The following is a 26702-nucleotide window of genomic DNA, read 5'->3' on the forward strand; positions in this document are numbered from 1 at the left end:
CATTGCACAGCTATTTTCTCGAAAAATACATGGAAAAGAAAATTATCAAAAGAGTGCAATGTTTTTTTTTAAACTGAGTTACAAGTTTAGTATAAACCAAGTAAAGTTCTTCATATTTTAAAAACAAAAGCAGGAAGAAAAAGAAATCAAGAGAAAAATGAGTTACATATGTTTACAGGTCGAATAAATGTTAACAGTTTTATATTTTGAAATTCCAATAAATATATATTTTTGTTTAAAAAAATCAGAATATTTAAGAAATATTCTCTGAAGAAAAATGAAAATACGCCCTTCTGAGATAAAGTGTATATAATAATACTTACAGTAAGTGGATATTGCATGATAGATTCAACATCATATGGAGTCCTATCGTAAGTCGGTTTGTCATTTACGAAGTTGTCCTCTTGACCTTGGGCGAGGTTTGAAAAGAAAACCTCAATATATTTGTCGCGATCTTGCCTCGATTGTTCATGCATTTGTCCTACGGCGTGCATCAGTTCATGTACAACAGTTTGAGTCTGAAATTGATTTTGTTTTTAATGAAATATAAAGAATATACTTAAAGGATGTTCATACCTGATTGATTAAAATGAGAAAAAAACCCACATATTTTACTCAAATTTCTCGGTCATCAATTGTTTTGTTTATTTATGTATATATATGTATATTTTATACATGGAGTCTGTTGAGTCCAATGAAAGATATTTATTATTTTCAATCTTACAACAGTCTTTACATCTTTATCTCAGCCTTATAAGGACAGTGAAAATTTTTTGAGATATCCGAATATTTTCGATATCAAGGGTAAAAATAACTTGAGAGTAAGTAGTTGGGACTTCTAATACAGTTCGAAATATCCATGGTTTTCGAGATTAAGAATATATTGGGAGTCTATAAAAAGTTTCCTACCTTTGTACAGGAAGGTTCATCAAGGCTGACTTCCTGACTAGTCATATATGTAACACGACCGATGTAGGACAAGCATCCTCGTCTGTAAAAAGTACCGAATTAAGATCTCATTCACCATTCTATCAATATAACAATATGCGGTAAACAGTATTATATTACTGCACGAAATATAAAAAAAGAGAAATCTTTGTGGTAAATTACATAAACTCTTACCCCCGGGAAAGGAAAAGATATGTATTGTGCGACAAACCAGTGGCTTGGGCTCGTGGAACAAACTTAAGGCAGGTTAGATCATGGAAAATTTTAAAAGCATCCTGGATATATTGCTGCATTTTAGGACTAACTGTTAAACGAGATAAGGCATATATTTCTTTACACATAATCTGATTTTCAGACGTACCCAAAAAGACAGATTAGGCAAAAGAAATAGAGTGATATGTTGAAAATAGTTATTAAGCAAACCCACTGAGTGAAAAGAACAATAATAACATTTATTTTACATCTGCGATTTCTACAATCATACGGAAGCCCATTTAGGACCTATCAAAAAATATTTTTGAATTCGTTATAACGAATTTTAGAATTCGTTACAACGAATTTTAGAATTCGTTATTACGAATTTAATTTGTTATAACAGATTCATTGAATTCGTTTTAACGAATTTAATTTGTTATAACAGATTCATTGAATTCGTTATAACGAATTCAATTTGTTATTACAGATCTATTGAATTCATTATAACGAATTTAATCTGTTATTACAGATTTGTTGAATTCGTTATAACGAATTTAATCTGTTATTACAGATTTCTTGAATTCGTTATAACCAAATTCTTGAATTGGTTATAACGAATTCAATAAATCTGTAATAACAGATTAAATTCGTTATAACGAATTCAATAACGAATTCAATGAATCTGTTATAACAAATTAAATTCGTTATAATGAATTCAATGAATCTGTTATAACAAATTAAATTCGTTATAACGAATTCAATGAATCTGTTATAACAAATTAAATTCGTTATAACAAATTAAATTCGTTATAACGAATTCTAAAATTCGTTATAACGAATTCAAAAATATTTTTTGATAGGTCCTAAATGGGCTTCCGTACAATCAGTTATTCTGATTGGAAATAAAAAAAAACATTTAAAATTAAGCATTATAATATTAAAGCTTGTAACTTTAACTTCTTTCACGAAAGTTTATGTAATAAAATTTAAACAAACACAATAAGAAAGAGAAAGAAAGGGAAAAAGAAAGAGACTTACATCCAGATTGAATTTCATATGGGACTATATTATTTTCCCATAGTACAGCACTTTTAAGGAAATTTCTCTTTTTCTAAAATATATAGACGTTTGCCTTGTGAGAATTCAACGTACTTATAATAATAAACTTAAACTAAAACCCCATGGGTAACATTGCTCACCTGATCTCAGTGGCGAGGAAAAGGCAGATATCATTTCAGTATTGAACAGAAGGGGGAGGGGCTCTAATTTACATGACCTCTGGACGTTTCCATATCAATATTACTAATCATGGCTTTGCTGTTCTCCCCCCATTTTTTTTATTCATCACGGTAGCTAATTCTGTAGAGCTCTTGCTCCATTATCAATGCCTGGCCGCGACTGACTTAAGTAAAAAAAGAGAGAGAGCATTTCGTTTGCCAAGCGCTCGACGCTTTGAAGTGAATGTTGTGGGTCCCTCAGATGATACCTTAATAACCGAGGTCCCATGTCACGACAGGCGTTAATTGGGACAATAAAATTTGGTCTAAATTTGAAGCTCTTTACCAGTATATACTGAAGTCTCTATAGGACTGAAAAGTTTTTGAATGGTATGTTAAACACGTACAATCAATCAATCGTATGTTTTCTTGTGTAAAACACTGAGCTCTCATTGTTGCCCAACCCTAAATTTAAATCTGAGGTTGTTTCTTTAATGATTTGACATAAATAATGGTTTTGCTATTCTTGATCAAACGATTTTTTTTTCAGATGATTCTTATATATTCTTATGTTAAACTTTATCTTAATTGACCCTCTGTTGTGCCCCTATGATTTGAGCAAACGTGAATCTATAATACATAAGTTAATACTGTATAAATACATACACGACTAATAATGGCTAAGTTGTTCTTGAGAAGCTTAAGATTCTAAAGATATTTCCTATGTACGGGTTCAAGTATTTCGTAGTAGAAAAGGATTCACAAAGAGAAAGTTTAAACTTTCAATCATTTCATAGTAGAAAAGGTTTACCAAAGATATAGTTAAAAAAATGACATTGACTAAGCAGTAGTTAATTAACAAAGATTGCATTGAAGTCTATAGGGACAACAAATTTAAAAAAAAAAATCAAATAATAAGAATATCAATTAATACTGTGGTGAAAAGACACATTAAATTATTGAAAATATAATGACTATTGAGAAAGATTTTTTTTAACAAGACAATTTTTTTTTAAATTTATTTTTTAATAATTAAAAAGAGAGGGCGATAATCCTTACCAAATTCCAGGCCATAAATTAGGACACATTCCTTTCTTACGTGATAATAATTATAAATAATTAATTATGTTTAAATAAAATAGAATTAACCATCTACACACATGTTATGTACTAAATTTTATTGAATCTGTTGCTGTTAGGGATGGAATAACTTAACTTCTAAATTGATGATTCAGCATCCAACCTCTTCAGCTCAATTGACTTTCCTTAAGCATTGCAAAGCATTATAAACCCTTTAGTTTGGCTAGTCCATTCCAAGGGTTGTAATGTAATTCAATTATTTGAGGTCTTCAATGTTTAATTATTACACAGCTGAATCATACTATGTAAAACTTTAACCCACTGTTGTAACCCAGCCCCTACCCCCATACTTCTATTATATTATAAATAATCATGGCTTTACTGTTTTAAAGTAGACGATTTTAGATACATTTTCTATATTTTCCTATATATTACTTCGACTCCCTCTCGCGGGGCTGCCCTTCCACGATGGTCGTAATAAGATAAAACTTGTATCTGCAGTATGTAAAGAAGGTTTCATACAAGCATCATCGTTTTTTGCTCAGTGGTTCTTGAAAAGAAAAATGCCATCACACTTTAATTCCCTGTGTGGCAAGTAGTTTGATTGAAATTGACTCAGTGGGTCTTGAGAAGAAGTCGAAAAGTGAAAGGTTTACAGATAACAGACGGACACTTTTTGAACAGGTGAGCTAAAAATTATATGAAATAATTTTATTTTCAATGTTGCAATGTCATAAATTGGTCTACGAAATGAATGCTATGTAGTAATCTCTACATACCCTTCCAAAGGAACCTCCCTACAAAAGATTTGAGTAATTTTTACGCAAAGTTTATCTTCAGAAGGGTGAAAGACATTTCACAAAACAAATCAAATATGAGAGAGAATAATACGCCTTTGCAATTAGGTAAAAAAGTGTAATTTAGTTTTTTGTCTTCTTTGGTTTCAATAGAAGACAGAATTAATAATGATTGATAAAACTAAAACCAACACTCACTGCTTGTGGAATAACATGGTGATCAACAGCAGCTACTTTGACGCTGTCCTTGGCAGCCGGGTTTATTCCAAGAGGCTGTAATTTGTAGGAAGAAATGTTAAACATATGGACCATTATAGCTGTATATTACACGAGTTACTAAAATCTGACTAAAGGGAGATGAATAAAGTTATCATTTTATTATTGCAATTTTGGACAATCAATAGATGTAAAAGATTTTGCTGTGGCTTTACTATTGATCGTTTTTTTTGTTTAAAAGACACACACAAATATATAAAACCGATCAAGAATTTTTATTTCTAAAAAGAAAAAGTATTTGTTTAACACAGTTAGTTAATTTTAGGTATAGAAATCACTTTTTATTATCAATAGGATTTGATGATATTTAGTAATTTTTTGAATCACCTTAATAACTTCTTGATATTTACCCAAATCTTTTAAATTATTAATCCGAAATAACTTAAAATCTTTACCTTATGCGTAGAAGATCATTGTTTTCCGGTGTGTCTTGTGATCATCCTGTATTCAAAGAAAAACAATTAAATGATATTAATTCATAATTATGATAACAGCAAAATTAAAAAAAAAAAATAAAGAAGTTCCTACTATTCTCAGTTTGCATTCTATCATAATGAAAATTAAATGTGTTAAAGTGTGTTACAAAACCCCTTATCCTTGTATTAAAAAGAAAGAAAAACAATAATAAATGATACTTTTCAAAATAAATTTCATAATTATGATAACAGCAAAATTAAAAAAACACACATTAAATCCGTTTTTTTTTATTACGTAAAACAGTATTACTTACCCAGGAGTTGATGAGATTTGGTTGCCATTGATCCACTTGCTTAAACATTTCCCAGGGATACCAGTAAAACCCAGAGGGTAAGTGAAACGATGTTGATGCCGAGGCAAAAGCTGAAATGTGTTTTTGATTATATTGATATTCATGCATATTGTAATTTATAAAATTCTTTTCAAAAGCCAAATGCATGCAGATAGCAAGAAAAGTTTGATGAAAAGTGAAGATCTGAAATTAATTATTTGTTCTAAATTTCTTCAGAACTTTATTAAAAAAAAAATTCAAAAAAGATAGATAAGGGATCAAACATATGTTCCTGATGATCCTGTCATTAAAACTTGTTCAGGTTTTAATCATACGTTCATTTCATTTTGTTATTACATCTATTTAGGACAAGACATTTTGTTTATTAACGAAAGATATTTCAGAAAAAAACCTATTCACCTCTCCTGGAAACGTTTCCACTTGGTAAAGCTAGACCATAGCTTATAGCAATGACAGTCAGAAACAAAGAGAGGGGGTTCATCTTCATCTGTTTCCCACACTCTGGTATACCTCCGAGATGTTGTACCGTGCATTATATAATATATGAACAGGATAAAAACACACATTAAGAAATCATTTTCTGATCATCAGAACAGATATTATTATTTGTAAAGTAACAGATAATTAAAGACCCAACCCAGTGTGCTCATGTAGCTCAAAAGGGTCATATTTTCATCCCTTTTATTACTTTTTTTTTAGAGAAAGTACACGGATTAAATGACTTTTAAAGAAAGTGAGCATGACTGAAAGATCAATATTAAGATCCTTTAGATGGTAATCACCCTGAAATCTTGATTTTAAGTACAGGTTTGCCAGACATCTGCCTGACTGGTTTAGATGTTTGTTAAAAACAGACTGTGCTTAACCGAGCGCAAAAGTTCATTTTTAGTTGCACTTTTAAAGATTTCTTCTTTTTATTCAGCAGTGTGTTTTTGGTGAGTGATAATCATATTTTGCAATGTTTATTTTTTCAGGGCTTTTACTTCAAACGTATAACCATGTTTATCATTAACAGAAACGTTTGTTGAACATTGTTATTTTCATCTTGCGAAAACCTTTCGTAAAGATTAATGAAATAGAATTAACATTTTAAAAATGTTTTTCCGTTTAAACTTCCAAAGAAATAACAGATTCAATTGATCTAATTATTATTCAATTTGATATTGGCACGCATAATTTTTTTATTTATAATTTATAATATATAATTATAGTAGTTTATCTGCGATTGGAAGGTTTGAAGAATTAAATTTGTTTGCTGTGTAGAAATATTTTTCTAGCGAAAATGAACAAAACATGCAAGATGGTTGCATTATTAGTGTTCACAATTGTCAATAAAGAGTTTCAACCACTTTAGTTAAAATATTTGTTTCCCTTAAATACGTGAGAGCCATTTTTTTTTCAAAATCACTAATGAACAACTCTCTATATTTACAAAGTAATAAAGAAGTTAAGCTACATTATATTAATTTTCATTAAATAAAGAAGTTTTCAACAATGAACAAGTGTATTTTATGTATATATAGGAATTTATGTGATCTAAATGCGAACAAAATTGAATATTTTTATTAACCACCATTTTGTGTGAATCCATGGGTCCCGAAGGGATTTTCCGGGTTTTATATTTAAGCGCCCTCTAGTTACGGCTATTAGCCTTATCCTTATCAACTTCGGGCTCCGAAAGTGTGGTTTACAAATTTTACCCACCTCCACCCTTTCAATCCTCCATAACTATTGTTATTGTAGAAAATACATGTACTAGTTTCTTTTATATAAGTTGCCTATTGTTATTATTGTAGAAAATATATGTACTAGTTTTCTTTTGTATATTAAAGGTACTTGGACACAGAATTGAAGTTAATTTTTTCTCTTTAATATTACGACTTATATATTTTAATAGCATTTCACACAAAAATTAATTAAAAATCTTGGACAAAACAAAGCAGCATGGTAAGAGAGGGAAGCCCAGTAGGCCTGCTACATTGACAAAGTCAACCAAAACGAAAAACGAAACCAAAAATAGGGCTTGAAATTTACAAGCAACTTCCCTGACAACAATTTAATTGGGAGATTAATATAATCATTGGATAAAGAAGAAACGGGATCTCGCTGACACACACGTTGGGCTCGCGAAGGTTCTACCCTACAGGTTTGTTGATCCATGCTGTCATTTCTCGTATCTCCATGGCTTTCAAAGAAAAAAAATTCACTGTAAACTCAACATACAAATGCACTTACGACATATGAAAATTATTGCCATTTGAAGTGCAAATTGTATTGGAACTGCAGAAAGGTATTATGTTTGACATTTTGCCGCGATGACGTATGATTTGGTGGATTTCCTTTCCTGCACCCCAATACACAAAGCGCCAACATTTATACTTAATCAAGTTAAATTCATCTGAATGCAGACTAAAATGTTAACTATTATTAATTTACCGGAGAGTCATGATATTTTGATTCTGGGAATTGCTTTTACCTAATATTCGATTATAATTGTAAACCCTACATTGTCAATGATTGTATGCATGTGCCATTTTAGAATTCATGCGGTACAAATCAACAGATCTAAGTTGTATGACCCTTGATTTTCCGGCAGATTCTAATGACGTTAATTTTGTATGAGGAGAGATTATTTATTTTTCTCAAACTGCTTACTTCAACTTTTTACCTCATTCCTTAATGATATATTGGGTAAATTTGATTTAAAAAGCACACGATTTGCAGCCGTATTGTCGCTTTAAAAATTGCTTGATTCTGTTTGGTTACATACAATGCATCTGTTTCAACCAAAATAAGTATAATTGTATACATTCTTTTGTTTTTAACTTAAAGGAATAAAGGTGACTGCAAAATAGTTTTGTTCAGTGTCTGATGAGGAAGGGGAAGACATTTGACCGTTATGCTAAAATTAGCCCATGTTTCCCACTATTGTTGATGTCCCTGGCATACTCTCCTACCTAGAAGTTATTATTATATTTCCATTTTTACTTGAAATAACTCGAAATACCGTCTAATTTAGTAGATTTGAAATGCACGAAGCATTCCATGTTATTCTCCATTGCCCCACCCCATGACGTCAAATTTTACTTTAAAAAAATAGTCCCATACAAACACGAAACAAATTTAATTATTATAATTACTTTTATAAAATAAACAACAAAAGAATTTTAAGTTATGATCAAAGCAATCTTGTTAACTTTAATTATATATGTGACCAAGATTTAGGTTGTCGGGAACACGAGCACGTGTATAGGCACTACGTCATTTCTCCGCCGCCATATTGAATGCAATATTGCAGTTGATGAAACGGGAGTCGGTCAGCATGGTCAGGAAACAGAATTATGTGTGTTAAAATAACAGAAGACATTGAATTGCGTAAGAAGTTGGATGTTAATGACTGAGGGACGATGTCTGTATCGGCCGATTTCTCTACGTGGTTCAGATGTGCTGTTTACCATGTTTACGGAAGTGGAGTTCTCGGTCTCATGAGGCCTCGGTGATAATGGTAAGAGTTGCACTCGTGACTTGCTTTTTATCCGAAGATAATTCATTATTTATTTTTTTTGTAAAAAGAGATATCATATCTGATTACTTAGTAAACAATTAAAGAAAAACATTTTTTTTTTCAGTGTATTTATACGCCATTCATATACATGCAAGTTTGACATTTGACCTTTCAGTAGTATTTCAATAGAGAAATTTACATGCGACAGGAATCACGGAGGAATAAGCAAGATTCACTTTTGTAGTGTTTATCATAGGGAAAACAATTGGAAATGGAAATATATATAAGGTTAAGAGATCGTGTGTCCTAGTATATCTTATGTCACATTTCGGTAAAATATTAAGCCTCCAATATGTTGCTCTATTTTTGTCCTTTAGACATAGAATTGGCAAATATTTCATTCATTATACTTTTGCAATGACAATATCATTTGGCTGGAGAATTTTTTTTAATTTTTAAACTTCACTAAAGAGAAATTGGATTATTTTTTTTCTTATCTTGCTCATTCAATTATAGAGTACAATTTCTAACGTCTTCATATACTGTCAAATCACTAATTTTCATGGGAGGTTAATTTTCCTTGTTTTTCGAGGTATGAAGAGACTCACGATTTCATATGCACCATGAAATGTAAAAATGTCATATGCATTACTACTTAACATTTTAAAACCACGAATTCAAATCCCCACAAACCAATCTTTTTTCCTCAAACCCTGAAAATTTGACCCCAAGAAAATATGTGAATTTTCAGTATTTACATCATCTTTTACTATATATACAGTGTATACTTTGCAAATATAAAGACTTAATAAGTGAGTGTATTGTATGATTGTATGTTGCTTCATGTCCCGTTTGAGAACTCTATGTGTTCACCCAACATTTTTAAAGTTTCTTTAAGAACAAATTAAATATATATATAACAAATAATTTTTTAAATTCAAGGTTAATGACGCATATTTTAGTTCGATGGTGTGTAAATTTTATGTAAGTTTCTCTTTAGAATTTTCAGCAAAGTGTAAAAGACATGATGTACCCTCAACATGAAAATTCAATTAAAATAATCTCTATGGAATAAGACGCCCACTCGCTCTAATTATTGCAAGACATCCTTTTCTCATGGATGCCATGTACCCCTAAATAGGAGATTGTCCCATCTGCTGCCACATACTGCATGAATATTTTTAAACCATTGAAATTGATTGAAAGGTGGAAGGGGGAGGGGTGTGAAATTCCTCATAAAATTCCCAAACGTGATCAATGGGATTCAGATCCGGGTATTTAGCATTGCATCATCATTCATCACAAAGATAACTTTTGAACAATATCTTTTGGCATTTAGCACGTAAGTGTACCGCTTAAAAGATGAAGACTGTTTGAGATGTTATTTGACTACCAAGACCACCATTTTCTCATCATTTACTTACAGCTGAATTTGTTTTAGTGTTCCTAAAATTATTTTAGGACAATGTAATAATCTTTTAACCTGGTTGTGACGCGAAACCTTGGCCTCAGACGAAGATCCAGAATCCTTCCGGTTAGGTTAAAGTTTGTCCAAAGCTTTCAAATTGTGATGAAAGTTAATGAACATCCTATTGAAAAAAATTTAAATGAAATTTTAAACAGGTTGTTTATTTATTTGAATAATATCAATCAGAAATAGGCACTAAAATAAAAGTGCGTAAATCGTAGTGCAAGGATGATCCAGATATCAACATTCGAATAGCTCTCCCTCATTTTTCAATGGTCATTTACCAATGTTTAATTTTGTATTATTTAGTAAAATAATTTTAATTGATAATTGTCATAAAATTATGCTGATTAAAAAACGTGCCGTAAAGTACCTATTTATTGTTTTAAGCATCGTCACAGGATGTTGTTTTTCATCGGTGATAATAATTTTTCTTTCAACAATGGTTTAGAAGACTCAATATTTATAATAATTAAAAAAAAATCTTACCATTCTATCATTTAGTTTTTGAATAAATACATTTATTAGAGTGAACACTAAGAAATTTTGTTAAGTATAGACTCTACACTTAACACCTTAGTATTAACAAGAATTAGCATACTACGGCACTTTAGTAAGTAGTCAATCGTAGTCGCATATTAAATTTTGAATTCCTTGTTTCGTCTCCCAGCTATTTGTAGAAGAAATCAATTGCATTTGATAATAAGTTGCGTATACTGTAGAAGTACTTTTTTTCCGCGTGGTATTAATTTACGCTATGTACGCGGTCACAGCGGAAATTTGTACTTAATATAAATGAAGGCATATAAATCAATTGCATTTGATAATAAGTTGCGTATATTTTACATTTATGTCTTTTAATTAGAATTCTTGAAGATAATGAAGCAATGCAGGATGATGATGAAAGCGCTGAACAGACTGGTAAAAATAATGAACCCATCGACACAATTGTACTCGGTGCATCAAATTGCAGAAAGCTCCCAAAACTGACGCCGAATGTTTTTAACGTCTCCGTGTCAGGAGCAGCATATTAAAACGTCATACCAGAGTTTATAAATCATGCGAATTATAATCTTTGAAGACTCTGAAAGGGATTGGATACATGTTCTAAAAACTAAGACATTCGTTAAAGAACAATTATTAATGTAGTCAATCAAACCAAAAAAAAAAAAAAAAAAAAAAAAGATAAAAAGGTTTTGTGATGTACTTTTATTAATGTAATAGAAATCATATAAGTGATGTTTTCCGGTATTGCTTATCTTCTTCCAAAATAATGATCTGTTAAAATAAAAAAGAAAAGTTAGTGTTTCATTCAAATAAAAGTAGAAATATTTCAATATTAGAACCATTGATTATCATCTCAGAACTGTGAAAGAGTTCTAAAACAATCAGTTCGATTCTTGTAATGAAAATGAGTGATTATTTAGACTTACATTGACAGTTCGGACCATAAAATGGATGGGGACAGATGCAATACGTGTATCCTCCATACACTTGGCAGGTTCCCCCGTTTTGACAAAAGGTGGGATCACATAACTGCGTTGTTTCTGTGGAAAGAAAGTATTTTTTGTCATCTTGACCTAACGGTAAGATCTGTTTGATTTCATAAATGTATAAAAGGGGAAAATTGACTTTAATTTAAAAAGGTTATCGAAATATTATGGATCAAAAACTGGAACTTGGGGTTCTAGTCTGAGCTAATAAAACATGAAATAAAACAAAAATGATAAAACAGTTTTTATGTTCAAAAACATACGTTCACAATTGGGTCCAGTATATTGAGAGGTACAGCTGCAGATGATACTGCCTCCGGACAACTGGCAGGTCCCGCCGTTTTGACAAGGATTTGGCTGACAGGACTGTGAGGCAATTTCACAGTTTGTACCGCTCCAACCGGAAGAACACGTGCATGTATAAGACGAGCCAGAAACGCTACATGTTCCAGAATTTTGACATGGATTGGGACTACATGGATTTGTTGGGTTTGTTGATCCTAAATAAAAAGCATGCAATATCAATAAAATTTTGAAATATAGGACATTTGACTAATAGTTAAAATAGATTATCTAGTAGTAAAAAAACACTAAAGACAATGGCAATTAATTAAAATTGCCTTTTAATAAGATGTTTCACAAAAAATATATATTATAGTTAAAAGTGAAATAGTGACCTTCTCGAAAACCGTAAACAAACTTGGAGTTTATTAGGGATGTTAGCCTTATGCTGTTGATTAAACAATAAAACCAGAATAATCCATTGATACATTTAACTACGCAATGGGTATTTTACTTTATTTTAAATTAAGACAGGTTCCATTCTGTAGAATTATGCATGTTGAGTCTAGGTCTATGGCAATTTATGGACTTATGAAAATTTCTAAATCTTTTAATATAATATAGTTTAATGAATGGGTTTTGAAATGACGAAAACCAGAAGGTATTTTTACTAGATTATTCAGATTTGTTTTACTTTGTTAATTATAATTAAAATCTATCTATGACAATTCTTATTTTTATTTTTTTTATAAAGAGTTTGACGACACATAAAATTCCTACAGCAAATATCATGTTGTAACTTTTGACTTTACTAGGGCGATGTAAATGCAAAATTTATAAATTGACTTCCCCCTAGTAAATTCAGAATTTACAACATGATTGCAAACTTCATGAAAAACCTGGGAACAGTGTTTCAAATACATCTTACCAGAAATGGCTTGGACTTTCAACTCGAACCTTTGACTCTGAGAAGGCTGCTGGTCTCTGGATAGCCTGCTGTCAAACTTCAAGATCATTATGTTTTTGTTTCCATCGTCAGTTGTTGTATACTCTAAAACTTGGTTTGCTGGAGTATTACACTGCCTGTAAAAAAAAGGTCTCTTACGATTAATATTAGCAATAAAGCTTTCTATTGATGAGTTATCGCACATTATCAATTTTTCTTGTCTAAATATATACAGCATATCAGCAAGAAGCAATGATGAAAGATTAATTGCAAGAGAGAAATTTAACGATATGAAATTGTTTGCAAAAAGGAATATGTATATCAGCGAGATTGCCGAGAAGCAATGATGGCGATTTAATTACATAAAGGGAGATAACTTTAACGATATGAAATTGTTTGCGGTATTCAAGCTTAGCGATATCAGAACTCACTTGATTCCGGTCTGTCCTAGAAGGTTGTAGCGGATCTCGAGCCAATGATAGCAAGCAGAGGTTTGTGTATTTCTTGCCAAATTAAGTTCTTGAATGGTAAGTTTTATATTGGAATTGGTTGGCCCCTGAAAATGAATGAAAGTTTATGCACATACATTTATTTGCAACATTATTCATGAACATTTAAGCAAAAGTTTTACAAACATCCTAATTCTAAAATTTCAATTTCAATACAATTACAAAGGTTAATTTTACACTTGATTATTCATAATTATCAACATTATGAAAGCATCAGCAGTGAAACTGAGTAGAATTAAATATCAGCGCTAATAATTCATACCATTTAAACTTCATTAAACCTTTTTAAAAAAATTAAACATGTAAAACATAAATACCCTGATCATCCAAACACACTCTTTGTCCACACTGTAAGTATTGGGGTAGTTTGGTGACTTAATATTGTGTTCTTGTCCAGCAGCTAGATCTATGATTCCACCACAGTCTGAAAATTTTATTTCATTCATTTCAACAAGTCAGATAATAAATTACATAAAATAATTACATTAAATAAGTAATTAAAAAAATGTATATGCTATTTTGCATTTCAAATTTTTTAAGTCTCTATATGAGTGAAAAATTCTCGAATGGGACAATGGACAATATACACTCAAAAGATCAATCAAAATTTGTTTTAAGATTGTTTGCTAAAAACAGATCACTTATTTAAAACACATGTGATTTTTTCCTTTCGTACTTCTCTCCGTTCAAGTGAATGTTTTTAATGAAATTGTTTGTCAATTATTTAGACACTGAAATGACGACGGGTTTTTCCGTTATTTCCCGATCATGACAAGGATCACAGGGTGGAGACCGGTCGACGGGAATGCTCACTCCTCCATGGTACCTGATCCCACCTCTGATGTTTTCGAGGCCTGTATTTGCTTTGTTCCTTTTTTTGCATTGTTTTATGGACTTTTGATTTTTAATTAATGCTCGTTATCTCCATATTTTTCATGTATAAAGCTCATTTTAATAAGCAGCAATCAAACCTTTGAAAAAAACACTGTTGATTTATTTAAGCATGTGATAATATATCATAAACAAATTTCGTACCTGAATCCGTGTCCACCTGTTCACAGGTACTACCGGTTAGATCTGCAGGACACATACACTGGCACGTGTGAGCAACAAATCCGCTGTTTTGACAAGAAGGGGGATTCTGGCAGTTTGCTTTAAAACACATTGAATATAAGTTATGTTCATTTAATTTCATTTATGGCAAAAAAGGAAGAGCGAAAAGATTTCCCCTTATATCTAATATTCATGTAAACTTAAAGAAAGTTAAAGGTATAATGAATTTTGCGTAAAACAAATCAAAATTGTCCATTTCTAAATCTAAGTTTTAATTTAAGTTCCTTTATCTTTATAAAGATACCTTTTTACAATGAAAAAGTAATTGTTACAGAACTGGGTTGACAAATTTAAAACCTTGAAGATTAAAAATCATAAGTTTGTTGAAACGCTTTTCATACCTGCACAACTATAGGCTAGTGTGATTTCTTTGACGTCATTGTGAGTTAGAGACTGAGCGCTATCAACAAGAGATTCTAATCGGCTGTCTTTCAACTTCATAGTTGGGAGACCATTTATGGAAGCCGCCTAGAAAAATTCACAAGTTGCTGAATACAGCAATTATCCATAAAACTGGGGGCGACATTTTGCCTTAATTGATAAATAAGGCAAAATTTGGTTCCATTTTTATTTTCATTTCATTCATACCCACACAAACTCTCGAGCACTTACAAATTCCTCGATTTTGTCAGTTCATCATGTTTGCCCCCCTCCCCCCACCTTGCATCGTAGCTTCGAGTCTGTGATGATAAACGGTATATGATAATACTTACTGTGAGTGCATATTGCATGATAGATTCAACATCGTATGGTGTCCTGTCATGGGTAGGTAGGTTATTTTCGAAGTTATTTTCTGCGCCTTGTTGTATGTTTGAAAAGAAAACCTCAATATATCTGTCCCTATCCTGTCTCGATTGTTCGTGCATTTGTCCGATGGCGTGCATTAATTCATGTACAACGGTTTTAGTCTGAAAATGATTGAATTTTAAAAGAAAATAAATAAAGATTCTCATACATAATTCAATTGAAATGAAAAAATCTCGTTATCTCAAATTCATTAGGACCTAGAAAAAAGACATCTAAAGATTTTAGACATTAAAAATAAAATACCAAAGTAATAATTGCTTGGCACTTCCGAATCACTTCGACATATCCAAAGAATTCGAGATTTCATTGTTGGAGATAAAGAATCTTGTAATGTACTCACCGAGGTACACATAGGCTCTTGAAGATTGACTTCCTGTCTAGTATTTCTATAATCACGACCGACCAATGACGAGCATCCTTGGCTGAAATAAGACCATCCTTTACATTTTCATTTTTAATAATGATTTCCTATTATCAAATGTAAATGTATTATCCATTTGTTTTTTTTTAAACTGAAATGTTTTAGATACATTCATTCATGTAGTAGTTTTTCTTTCAGTTTGAAGTATAAATCTATACGTTTTTCATCAATCTTGGTAAGTTTTTTAATTTACGAGGGGTGATTAAAAAGTTCGCGAACTATCTCTTTATTTACAAAACCACAATTCAGATCAGAATGAGATTTGGCACACATATAGTCAAACACATTTTCTAAATATAGCATATGAAATGGAACGTTTCATCCCGTATTTGTGACGTCACAAAGTGAAAAAGACCTCATAAGGTTGATCACTTGTAACACAAAATGGTTGACTCAGTTAGAGAAACGAACGGCTTTAAAGTTAATCGTATATCTTGGAAATTCCTTTGCAGAAGCTTATAATAATAGTTTTTGTCATTATGTGGATTGATTGTTTAAGTGAAGGATGGGAGATGTTTAAAAATGATGATTGTTCTGTTGCCCAGTGAAAGCAAACTGGTAAAGAGACGTGTCCTTTGTTAAGCAATTTGATATGAAATATCGCCAACTTCCAGTTAGAAAAATAGATGAATATCTTTACAATAATATAATTATCAAATCCCCAAAATATCGTTTTATTAGACTTTAAACATATCAGATATGATAAAGTGAAAACACCAATACTTCATCCACATGGAATAAACGACGAGGACTTTGATTTTGATGGTCACCACGCTCATTCTGCAAAAGGATAACATTATCTACTCATACTATCAGTATTGCCGATATTTGGCCATGTCTGACGAATAAACTGTTTTTGTTATAAAGAATAACTTGCATAGTAAGAAATACAAGAGTCGGAAAATTTTTTAAGCTTCTGGGACAGAACGCTAGGGAGCATGTCACGTGACCACCTATATCACGTGATCCGCGCATGGGCAGAACGATTGCAGATGCTTATTAAAATCGGAGAGGACTATTTTGAAGAAATGTCAACACTGAAACACGATACCATTTCTCTTTTGGAAGTTATTCAATTAGTTCTCGAACTTTTTGATCACCTCTCGTACATTTATATAAATGCACATAATATTGAAAAAAGGATTTTTTTGTTAATTAAAGATAAAACAAATGAAAAAAGAGGACGATTAATTACCCCTGGACCAGGTAAATGTACCCTTGATGCGACAATCCAGTGGCTTGGGCGCGTGGAACAAACTGAACACAGGTCAGTTCATGGAATATGTTAAAAGCTTCCTGGATTGCTTGCTGCATTTTTCCACTAACTGTTAAATGAGATCAGGCAAATATTAGTATACTCTTTTCACTAAATATTTGTGACATTTTATTTTTGCGAGATAGGTATTTGGTATTTATACATGGAACAAAATTTTCGCTTATGATGGTTTTTGCTGTATATATAAAAAAATAGTATCATAAAAATACATTGTATATGAAAATTAAAATGTTTGCGAGAAGTCTGCCTCGCATAATAACGCAAAAATAAAGTTCTCGCAAATAAAACGTTAGTTTTTGTAAAGTTGTATGTGCACGAAGTCAGTATATGGTAAAATGCATGATTCTGATATCTTCCACACTCCCACAAAAGCTAAATTTTACAAAAGAAATAGAGTGATATGTAAGAAAATGAATAAGTAAAAGCAAGGGACTTGAAGGTACAGTGGTAATTAATTTAATTTTGTATGCATCTGCTTTTTCTCGTACCAGTTGTTAAAATCAGAGTTAAGGAAACCTTTATCAAGCTTTAGAAAAGTTTGTAAATATCAAACGTGCTATTTCTTCTTAACATTATACAAAGAACGAGAGATAGAGAGAGAGAGAAAAGGGGAAAGGGGGACTTACATCCAGTCTGAATTTCATATGGAACTATATTATTTTCCCACAGCAATGCATTCTGAAGGAAATTTCTCTTTCTCTAAAACATAAGAACATTTATCTTGTGAGAAAAACCTCATTGTTGACATTAAACTTATTAGACTTTATTTTACGTTCAAAATGTGTAATAAGTTGTTCCAAGGAATTGAATAAGTTTTATACTTGCCCTTCCGAAAGATCCACCCTACAAAAGATGCAATATCCAATCATATAAATTTAATTTTTTCTCTATGGAATTAAGTAGAAACATTACGGTTTAAAAGGAAAATTAATTGCATTGTATAGAGCATTTTAAAAAAAGTAATAAATCATGTAAATGAAAACATAATGTTAGTGCTGATGCTGATCACTTTATTCAATAACATCTTGTTATACTCCGTTAAATTCACAGCGAGCCTAAGACATTAAGAAATAATTTGAAAAAAAGTGCTATTTCTATTTTGATTTTTGTTGATAAAAATCCTAATGATTAGTCATAATGATAGAATCATGGCCCCAACACTTACTGCTTGTGGTATATAATGGTGATCTGCAGCAGCTACTTTGACGCTTTCTTTTGCAGCCGGGTTTATTCCAAGAGGCTGTGATATTGTAGGAAGAAATGTTATACATATGTACCATATTAGTTGTACGTGTATGATACCAACATCTGGCTATTAGGAGGACGAGTAAGTTCTTTGAATTCAGAAAATTTTCCATGATCATTGCAATTTTGGTCTATCAATACCTACGAAAGGTTTACTGAACTGTTGATCATCTTTTTATATCATACATCATGAATTTAGAAGGAAAGGGTTTTTGTTAAAGACAGTAATTTCATTTCAGGTCTAGTAATCAATAAATCTGTACATCTAATATTTGGAATAATCCAGAATAAATCTTTTTTCCAGCTTTTTATATTTAACTAAACATGATATTATTCTACTTTTGACGTATTTACCTTATGGGGTCTTCCTTGATCATCGTAGAAGATCATTGTTTGTAAAAGGTTTGCGATCGGCGTGTCTTGTGTTACTCTATCCTGTGTTTAAAAAAACGATGAAAAAAATTAAAATAGACAAAGGGGAACATACAAAGAAAATTTTATTTTGGTTTTGTCTCGTAATACTATAATGATAATAAACATGTTAAGATCAGTATCATTATTCAAAAAAGAAAAACTATTTAATGATAATAAAACTAAAACATTGCAACATAAAAACACATTTAAACCTGTTTTTTTATTTAATCATGTAAAACAGTATTACATACCCAGGAGTTGATTAGATTTGGTTGCCATTGATCCACCTGCTTAAACATTTCCCATGGAAACCAATAAAACCCAGAAGGTAAGTGAAACGATGTTGACGCCGAGGCGAAAGCTGAAATTTTATTTGAAATGATTATTAATCTATTTTTTTAAAATTATAATATATTTCATTGATAAACTACTTAGTAAACAAACTTTATAAAGCATTCATTGAATTTACTTCAAACGTTGATTTAATCATGCTCAAAGAGGATAGTTTAGTTTTTTAAAAAATATATATTGTTCGAAAAATTTTCTTAGCATTATATCAGAGAATCGTATGAATTACATCTTTTAAACAATGATAAATTAAAATTATGAAATCACTCAATAACAAAACATTTTACAGCAAAAATTATTCACCTCTCCTGGAAAAATTTCCACTTGGTAAATATAAAGCTAGACCATAGCTTATAGACATGACAGCTACAAACAAAGAGAGGGGATTCATCTTCATAGGTTTCTGAAGACACACAATCTAGTATACCTGTGAGATGGTGTACTGTGCTTTATATATCATATGAACAGGATAAAAACACACACATTAAGAAACCATTTTCTGATCATCAAAACAGATACGAGTATTTGTAAAATAACAAGTGATTATATACCCAAACCAGTGTGTACAAGTAGCTCTAAAGGGTCTTAGCTCTATCCCTTCATTTCCTGTTATTTTTTCAGAAAGTACACGGATTAAAGACATTGAACGACTTTTTTTAAGAAAGTGTGCTTGATCAAATTTGAGATCAATAATAAATTCCGTTTGATGGTAAACATCTTGAAATCTTGATTTAAAGCATGATTTTGCCAGATATTTCTGTCTGACTGGTTCAGATGTTTGTTAAAAAAATTAACGGACTGAGCTTAACTGAACGAAAAGTGCATTTTTGCGGTGTACTTTAAAGAAGTTTTCTTTTTATTCAGCAGTGTGTTCTTGGTGAGTAATATTCATCTTTTTGCAATGTTTGTTTTTCTGGTCTTTTATTTCATAAATGTATAGTTTATTTAACCATTTTAATCGTTAAAGAAACATTTGTTATACATCATTATTTTCAATCTTGCAGAAACTTTTCTTTCAGTTTAATTTTTTAAAATGTACATGTATTTCATCTTGAATTTTCAAAGGAATAAGATATTATATTAATCCTAATCATTATTTTAGTAAAGACCATCGTTCTTTTTTTTCTATGAGAAGAGCAATTATTGGCATATATAATTTTATCAAAGGTCTATATTCGAAGGGAAGATTTAAGGGGTTCACTTTGTTTGCAGTTTTTTGAAAATTTTCCAGTGAAAGAGAACAAAAAAAAACATGCAAGATTGCTGCATTATAAGTATACACAATATTCAATAAAATGTTTCAACAAATTTTAGTCGAAATATTCCCTTCTCTGAAATGCTCTCAAGCAATTTTTTTCAAAACACAAATAAAACAATTCTGTAAACCTTGTTATACGTTATAAATGAAGAAGATAAGTTGCGTAAAGTTTCATAATCATTAAATGAAGAGCTTCTCAAAATTGACCTTTAAAATGATAAGAATTACAGATTTATAAAAATAATATGAATGGTAAAACAATAGAAATTATAATCGCTTAGGGTGTTAAATTTTTTTTGATTTCGGTTTGTCTTGCTACATGCATCTTTTTAAACTAAAAAAAAACAGAAATAAATACACATTCATGCACCCAATTTGTTTTTGTCTTCAAGAAATGAAAACGACTGCAAGATAGCTTTGTAATGTCAGCCGAAGAAAAGGAAGACATGTACAAATGTACAAAAGATTGTCTGGTAAAGAACTCTTCAAAAGCAACGTGTTCAGGTCTGCAGTGAAGTGCCACCAAAGTATCAACTGGGAACAAAGAAAAATGTGGTAAAACATTGCGGCCGGGGCCTTTTGCGCCTCCAGTACGTGTTCATATTTATGGATAAGAGATCATGTGTTCTAGCAAATCTTATATCACTTTTCGTTCGGTATTAAAATTTTAATCCTTCTATATATTGCTCTATTTCAGTCCTTTACACATAGAATCGATAAACATTTTATCCGTTTTACTTGTGCAGCGGCCTGATGCAGCAATGCACCATGACCGTGGTTTGAAACAATTTTCAAACTGCACTTAAAAGAAATTGGATTTCGTCTTATCTTGATCATTGAGTAGAATTGAGTGGAATTTCTAATGTCCTCATCTATTTTCATCATCTTTTACTACATGTATATATACAGTGTATACTTTGCAAATATATAAATTAATATTTGATTGTATGTTGCTTTACATACTGTTAGAGGATTGTTCACATAAAAGCCATAAACCGATGAAGAGCTTACAATTTAGACTTTTCTTTTGGAATGAAGGAGCCGTGATTTTATTTTCGTGCAAACACATGTCCTGATATGAGGCTTCGGTTTTTAATGTCTAATTTGTAAGATTCGGAACTTCAAAGTGTAGAAATCCTGATGAAGAATTAAACAGTTGGTACCTTTTTTGTTAACTAAAGCTTAATTGCTGCCTTGGGTTGGAACCCACGACCTATGATTACACAATATTTTCGAAAAAAAGTTTCATACAGTCATTTGACGATGCATGATTTTCTTATTATAAAAAAATAACCCCATACATAAGGATTATGTATGGACTTATTTTTAATTAAATAACAAAATATGAAACGCCATGTGCCTTTGCCTAATCCTTATCTTGAGAACGTTTAGTGTTCGCAACCTAATGATATTTGAGCAAAACTTTGTCAAAATATTATTTTTCCTTAGTCGAACATTCGGTTGCATTTTTCGATCAATAGTCGACTATTCGGAGCATTTATTTATTTTTGTTATAGCACAGTGTTTTTGAAAAATTATTAATTAAAATCAATTGGAAAATTGAAATAAATTGGAAATGGGGAATTATAAACATACACTTTCCAAATCTCCGATGACAATGTTAAAGTTTGTTCATTAATGATTGCCCAAGCTATCAAAATGTCTTTTATGTAAGATTATTGTTTTAACAATTATCGAAGTTTAATACTTCACGGCTATGAAAATATTGTGTGTTCCTAAGCGTTTGAAATTCCTAGAGTTTATAAGAATAATTGGTAGAAGCCAATTTATTATTATAATTTTTATAGTCCAGTACAGCGTTGCATAATATACCACGTACAATAAGAAAAAAATAAGCGATTGAGATATAATTATCGCGGTATGTAATTACTGTATTTTCCATATGTATATTTTAGATGTGTTGATGTGTTTTGATGTGTTTTATTTGAACCGGAGACATTGTATCTCATAGGTATACAATATTCATACATACATACATAAGATTTGATCAGGCTATACATGTACAATATGCGTGTGTTAATTACATAACAAAATCTTTTAATTATTATTTAGAACATCATTTCTTAATTGAAAAAAAAATACAAAAATTTACCCAGGTAAAATAGTTCTAGAACTCAGTAACTGTACTAATTTAAATACTGATAGTTTTTTAAAATAATAACTATTGATATATTTAATTCTAAGCTCTTCATATGGAGGACATTTTAATACAAAATGAAATTCGTCCTCTGTCTCACCTGACATACATATTTCATATTTTCTATCTTTTCTTTCTATGTTACTGTATCTTCCCCTCTGTACTCTTAAAGCATGAGCTGATAGCCTTAAACAACTGATAGGTATTCTACACTTTGAATGTAATGGTTTTCTTAAATAAGTTAGGGTTAGGGTTATTATTTATATACTGTAACAGTGTTTGAGCTCTTATTCCTCTGAAGACGTACACTATACAGCTGTATAGTTTGAGGAAGGACACTTTTTTTCATTTTTGAGATGAGAATTCCATGATCACCTCCTTTTCTTGCATCTATTTATTCGAATGTCGTTTCATTATTCGATCGTCGGTCCATTTGACTGACAGTCGAATAGTCGACTATTCATTGACATCTCTAGTTAAAATCTACAGTTAGATCCAGAGAATGTCCAACATTTGAGGACAGGGCTATGATCAGATATTGGTGTGATAATCCAGATATCGATGACATAAACAGATATTGATGTCAATATCGATTGATGCCTTTGGTTGACTAGATTCACTCTCATTAAATCAAAAATTGTTTACGATAGGGTTTTTATTAGATGTTTGTAAATAATAAAACGTCATTTAAAAAAAGAATCCAAACTTTTATTCAAAATATCGTATAACATATCAAAAACATTAAATAATTAAAAAAATGTGGATTTGTGTATTTGGCGAAAAGTCTTGATTGGTTGGTAAATACTATCTTCTACCCCACCATCCACCGGTGAAAACTAAAAAAAAAATGGTATTATCGTTAACCTGAAAAAAGCTTATCATATTTCAGATGCTTTAAAATGTCATGCCCTATGATTGTAGATGTGAGCGTATAAGAATTGCTCTTTATATATCATAAAATTTACATAATGAAAAACATGTACAATTGTATAAGGATAGAAAATTTATGCGATAATTGCTAAAAAGTCTCATAAATTTGCTGCTTTTGATACCTCAAGTAAGAGAGAGCAGGCAAAACCATAAGATAATTCTTATTTTCAAAAGTATTGAAAACCCAACAAAATGGGCATCCTAATCGTTTTATTTAAGGTTAATTTTATTGTTTTCATAGAGAATAATAATGATAAATCACTAATTGTGTCATACACAAACTTACTTTCACAATTTGGACCAGTGAATCTGGGAGGACAGCTGCATCTAGTACTGGTTCCTACAACTGAACATGTTCCACCATTCAAACAAGTGTTTGGTTGACAAGATTGGGCACTAATATTGCAGTTCGTTCCAGACCAGCCTACACGACAGGTGCATTGATAGGTTGATCCGATTGCTCTGCAGGTTCCAAAATTTTGACACGGATTCGGGTTACATGGATTGGATATTAAACTATCTAAAATATATAATGCTGGACTTGATATGATGGACAAAGAAGCAAACATTTCATATACTTAACTCCGAAAACAAAAGTTTAAAATTCCATATGTTGTCTAAAGGACACTTCCTGGAAGTTCAATATCGAAAAGAATTCAGTTTTTATTCATATTAGTCGTTTACAATAGAAAAAGGTACCACTCAAGTTCAAACAGTTACTAGTGTTTTTTTTTCGTTACAACGAAATCAAACCTACCGGAAATATCTAGTATTGGGAATTTAAAAACTGTCAATGATTGTCAACTTACATATTTTTTTTTTAGATTTCCATAACTTACTTTCACAGATTGGTCCTGTGAAACTGGGAGGACAGCTGCATCTAGTACTGGTTCCTACAACTGAACATGTTCCACCATTCAAACAAGTATTGGGCTGGCAAGACTGGGCTCTAATATTGCAGTTCGTTCCTGACCAGCCGGTACGACAGGTGCATTGATAGGTTGATCCGATTGCTCTACAGCTTCCAAAATTTTGACACGGATTCGGGTTGCACGGATCAGATATAAAGCTATCTAAAATATATCATTCTTGACTTGATATGATGGACAAAGAAGCAACCACTTTATATGTTTAACTTTGTCTTTATAAGTTGTCGCAATAGTTAAATATCTAAAAGGAATCAAATTTTATTGTCCAATTTAAATAAGGCCTAACTTCAGTTAGGTTTCTGGCTTAAAAAGTTCCAGTAGGAAACGTCATCAATGCTTGCGCTCATTAAAATGATTTGGATAAAAATGAAACAAATGTACTATAATCCATAATATATTTACCTTCACAGTTTGGACCAGTGAATGGTTGAGGACAGTTACATGTAATACTGTTTCCAACAATAGAACACGTTCCGCCATTTTGGCATGGATTTGGCTGACATGATTGCATTTCAACATCACAATTAGTGCCTGACCATCCGGAAGTACAGGTGCACTCATAGGTCGATCCGGAGACGCTACAAGTTCCGGAATTTTGACATGGATTCGGGTTACATGGATTGGATACCAATGTCCCTAAATGGCAGCATTTGAAAAAAAGTATTAATATCTGTGAAAAAAGTTATTTCTGAAAAAGACTACAGCTATTATCTAATTCTACTGCCTTTAAAATGTATGGGGTTAATTTATTTTCAAACGGTGCGAAATGGTCTTTTTCAGATTATGATAAAGAATGACACGCTTTCCCCCTTTTAAAATATCATTTTATACGGATAAAAGAATTACAAAATGACAGAAAAATAACGATAAAAAATCATTTGAAATACCTCCTACAGCTGTAACCTGCAAACTAAATCTTTGATTCTGAGATGGCCGTACGTCCTTAGAAAACTTGCTGTCAAATTTCAGGATCATAATGTTTCGGTCCCCGTCGTTCGTGGTTGTGATTTGCCGGTTTGCACTCTGAGTGTTGCATTGCCTTGAGGTATAAATGGATTTTGCTTTAAAATTTTCTTATATACACATCTACATGAAGCAGGTACAAAATTTTATTTTTGTTTGATGTTTACATCAATACATTTCAAATATGAAATAGAGATGTACGTTATTGTAGGTGCAAAACATTGATTTTTGTTTGATTTTACATCAAAGTCAAATATGAAATGGAGAATCTTAATTCAATCATAATTGAGACTTTTTCATTAACCTTTTCTTTCTGTAAAAGATCAAGCCTACCTAATTCCTGTTTGTCCGGGAAAATTGTATCGGATTTCCAACCAGTGGTAACAACTCAGGTCATTTGAGTTCCTCGCGAGGTCCAGCTCCTGTATAGTTAATCTTACATTGGAGTTTGCGGGGCCCTATAATTAAATATTCAAATAATTTGTTATTTTATTTTCTCGACCGGTGTGACCGGTCGGAAGGGAATGGTCACTCCTCTATGGCAACTGATCCCATCTCGGATGTTTTGGAGGTCCATGTTTGCTCTGCTCCTATATTGTACTGTTTATGGACATTTAATCTTTTATCTCCATATGTTTCATTTCATTAAAATACCGAGTCCCATTTTTTTTATTTTAGGAAGAACACAAAATTACCTTGATGAGCCATACGCATTCACGATCCACTGGCACTGTACTGGGGTAGTTTGGGGACTGAATGGTTCGGTTCTCTCCCGAAGACAGATCGATCACACCACCACAACCTGTGAATTACAGATCAGATCACTCCATTAGGTCACTCTTGTTTCAGTAACACAGAATATCTTATAGAATTTTAAATATCCAAATAACACTTAATAACCATATATCATAGAAGGAAACAAATGTCAAAATCAGGCTGGTACAAATGTATCATAGAAGGAAACAAATGTGTCATCGAAGGAAACAAATGTCAAAATCATGTTGGTACAAATGTATCTCTGAATTGACATTTGAAATAAAACAAAATACTCATTTAAAGCATCTTGAAAAAAAAATACTACATCTACGATCTTTAAAGTTCCAGAAGCTGTCTAAAAACGTGATTCCTTAGTCGATTGTACTATACCTGTATCTGTCACCACTTCTCCACACGTGACCCCTGTGAGATCAGCAGGACACATACACTGACAGGTGTGGGCCACAAATCCACCATTTTCACAAGAAAGTGAGTCCGGGCAATCCTCTTAAACGTAAAAATAGGAAGGATGCACTAGGAAGGTTATTTGTTTTTATAGAATGACATAATTTTAATTTTTTAAAAAGTATTTTCTATGA

The 26702-nt window shown here is 31.5% G+C and overlaps 1 protein-coding gene and 1 long non-coding RNA gene across 2 annotated transcripts in view; both read right to left on the reverse strand.

The window, feature by feature from the left end:
- The window catches only part of LOC134237456 (uncharacterized), a 30410-nt gene extending 3814 nt beyond the window's left edge, over positions 1 to 26596 (reverse strand). Inside the window, exons 1-29 of the mRNA XM_062719544.1 lie at positions 26494 to 26596; positions 26043 to 26149; positions 25681 to 25805; positions 25272 to 25423; positions 24787 to 25020; positions 24295 to 24528; positions 23742 to 23975; positions 19013 to 19122; positions 18702 to 18782; positions 18268 to 18342; positions 17729 to 17801; positions 17043 to 17151; positions 16550 to 16606; positions 15746 to 15827; positions 15312 to 15506; positions 14940 to 15066; positions 14521 to 14637; positions 13803 to 13909; positions 13408 to 13532; positions 12959 to 13113; positions 12012 to 12248; positions 11689 to 11802; positions 5244 to 5353; positions 4436 to 4510; positions 4220 to 4237; positions 2182 to 2254; positions 1123 to 1252; positions 910 to 991; positions 324 to 518 (exon numbers count right to left, since the gene is read on the reverse strand). Of these exons, the coding sequence (XP_062575528.1) occupies positions 324 to 518; positions 910 to 991; positions 1123 to 1252; positions 2182 to 2254; positions 4220 to 4237; positions 4436 to 4510; positions 5244 to 5353; positions 11689 to 11802; positions 12012 to 12248; positions 12959 to 13113; positions 13408 to 13532; positions 13803 to 13909; positions 14521 to 14637; positions 14940 to 15066; positions 15312 to 15506; positions 15746 to 15827; positions 16550 to 16606; positions 17043 to 17151; positions 17729 to 17801; positions 18268 to 18342; positions 18702 to 18782; positions 19013 to 19122; positions 23742 to 23975; positions 24295 to 24528; positions 24787 to 25020; positions 25272 to 25423; positions 25681 to 25805; positions 26043 to 26149; positions 26494 to 26548 (3588 nt within the window). The 5' untranslated portion in view covers positions 26549 to 26596. The remainder of the gene's footprint in view (positions 1 to 323; positions 519 to 909; positions 992 to 1122; positions 1253 to 2181; positions 2255 to 4219; positions 4238 to 4435; positions 4511 to 5243; positions 5354 to 11688; positions 11803 to 12011; positions 12249 to 12958; positions 13114 to 13407; positions 13533 to 13802; positions 13910 to 14520; positions 14638 to 14939; positions 15067 to 15311; positions 15507 to 15745; positions 15828 to 16549; positions 16607 to 17042; positions 17152 to 17728; positions 17802 to 18267; positions 18343 to 18701; positions 18783 to 19012; positions 19123 to 23741; positions 23976 to 24294; positions 24529 to 24786; positions 25021 to 25271; positions 25424 to 25680; positions 25806 to 26042; positions 26150 to 26493) is intronic.
- Positions 18272 to 19118, reverse strand: LOC134237473 (uncharacterized). Its single transcript, XR_009985830.1, has 3 exons — positions 19013 to 19118; positions 18702 to 18782; positions 18272 to 18342 (listed from the first exon to the last, which is right to left on the reverse strand). It is a non-coding gene; the product is annotated as an uncharacterized LOC134237473 (long non-coding RNA).
- Positions 26597 to 26702: the final 106 nt, after the last annotated feature.

Source organism: Saccostrea cucullata, unplaced genomic scaffold (genome assembly GCF_032062105.1).
Source record: "Saccostrea cucullata isolate Sc308-1 unplaced genomic scaffold, CSIRO_AGI_Scuc_v1 ctg999, whole genome shotgun sequence".
In the NCBI taxonomy this organism is placed as follows: Eukaryota; Metazoa; Mollusca; class Bivalvia; order Ostreida; family Ostreidae; genus Saccostrea; species Saccostrea cuccullata.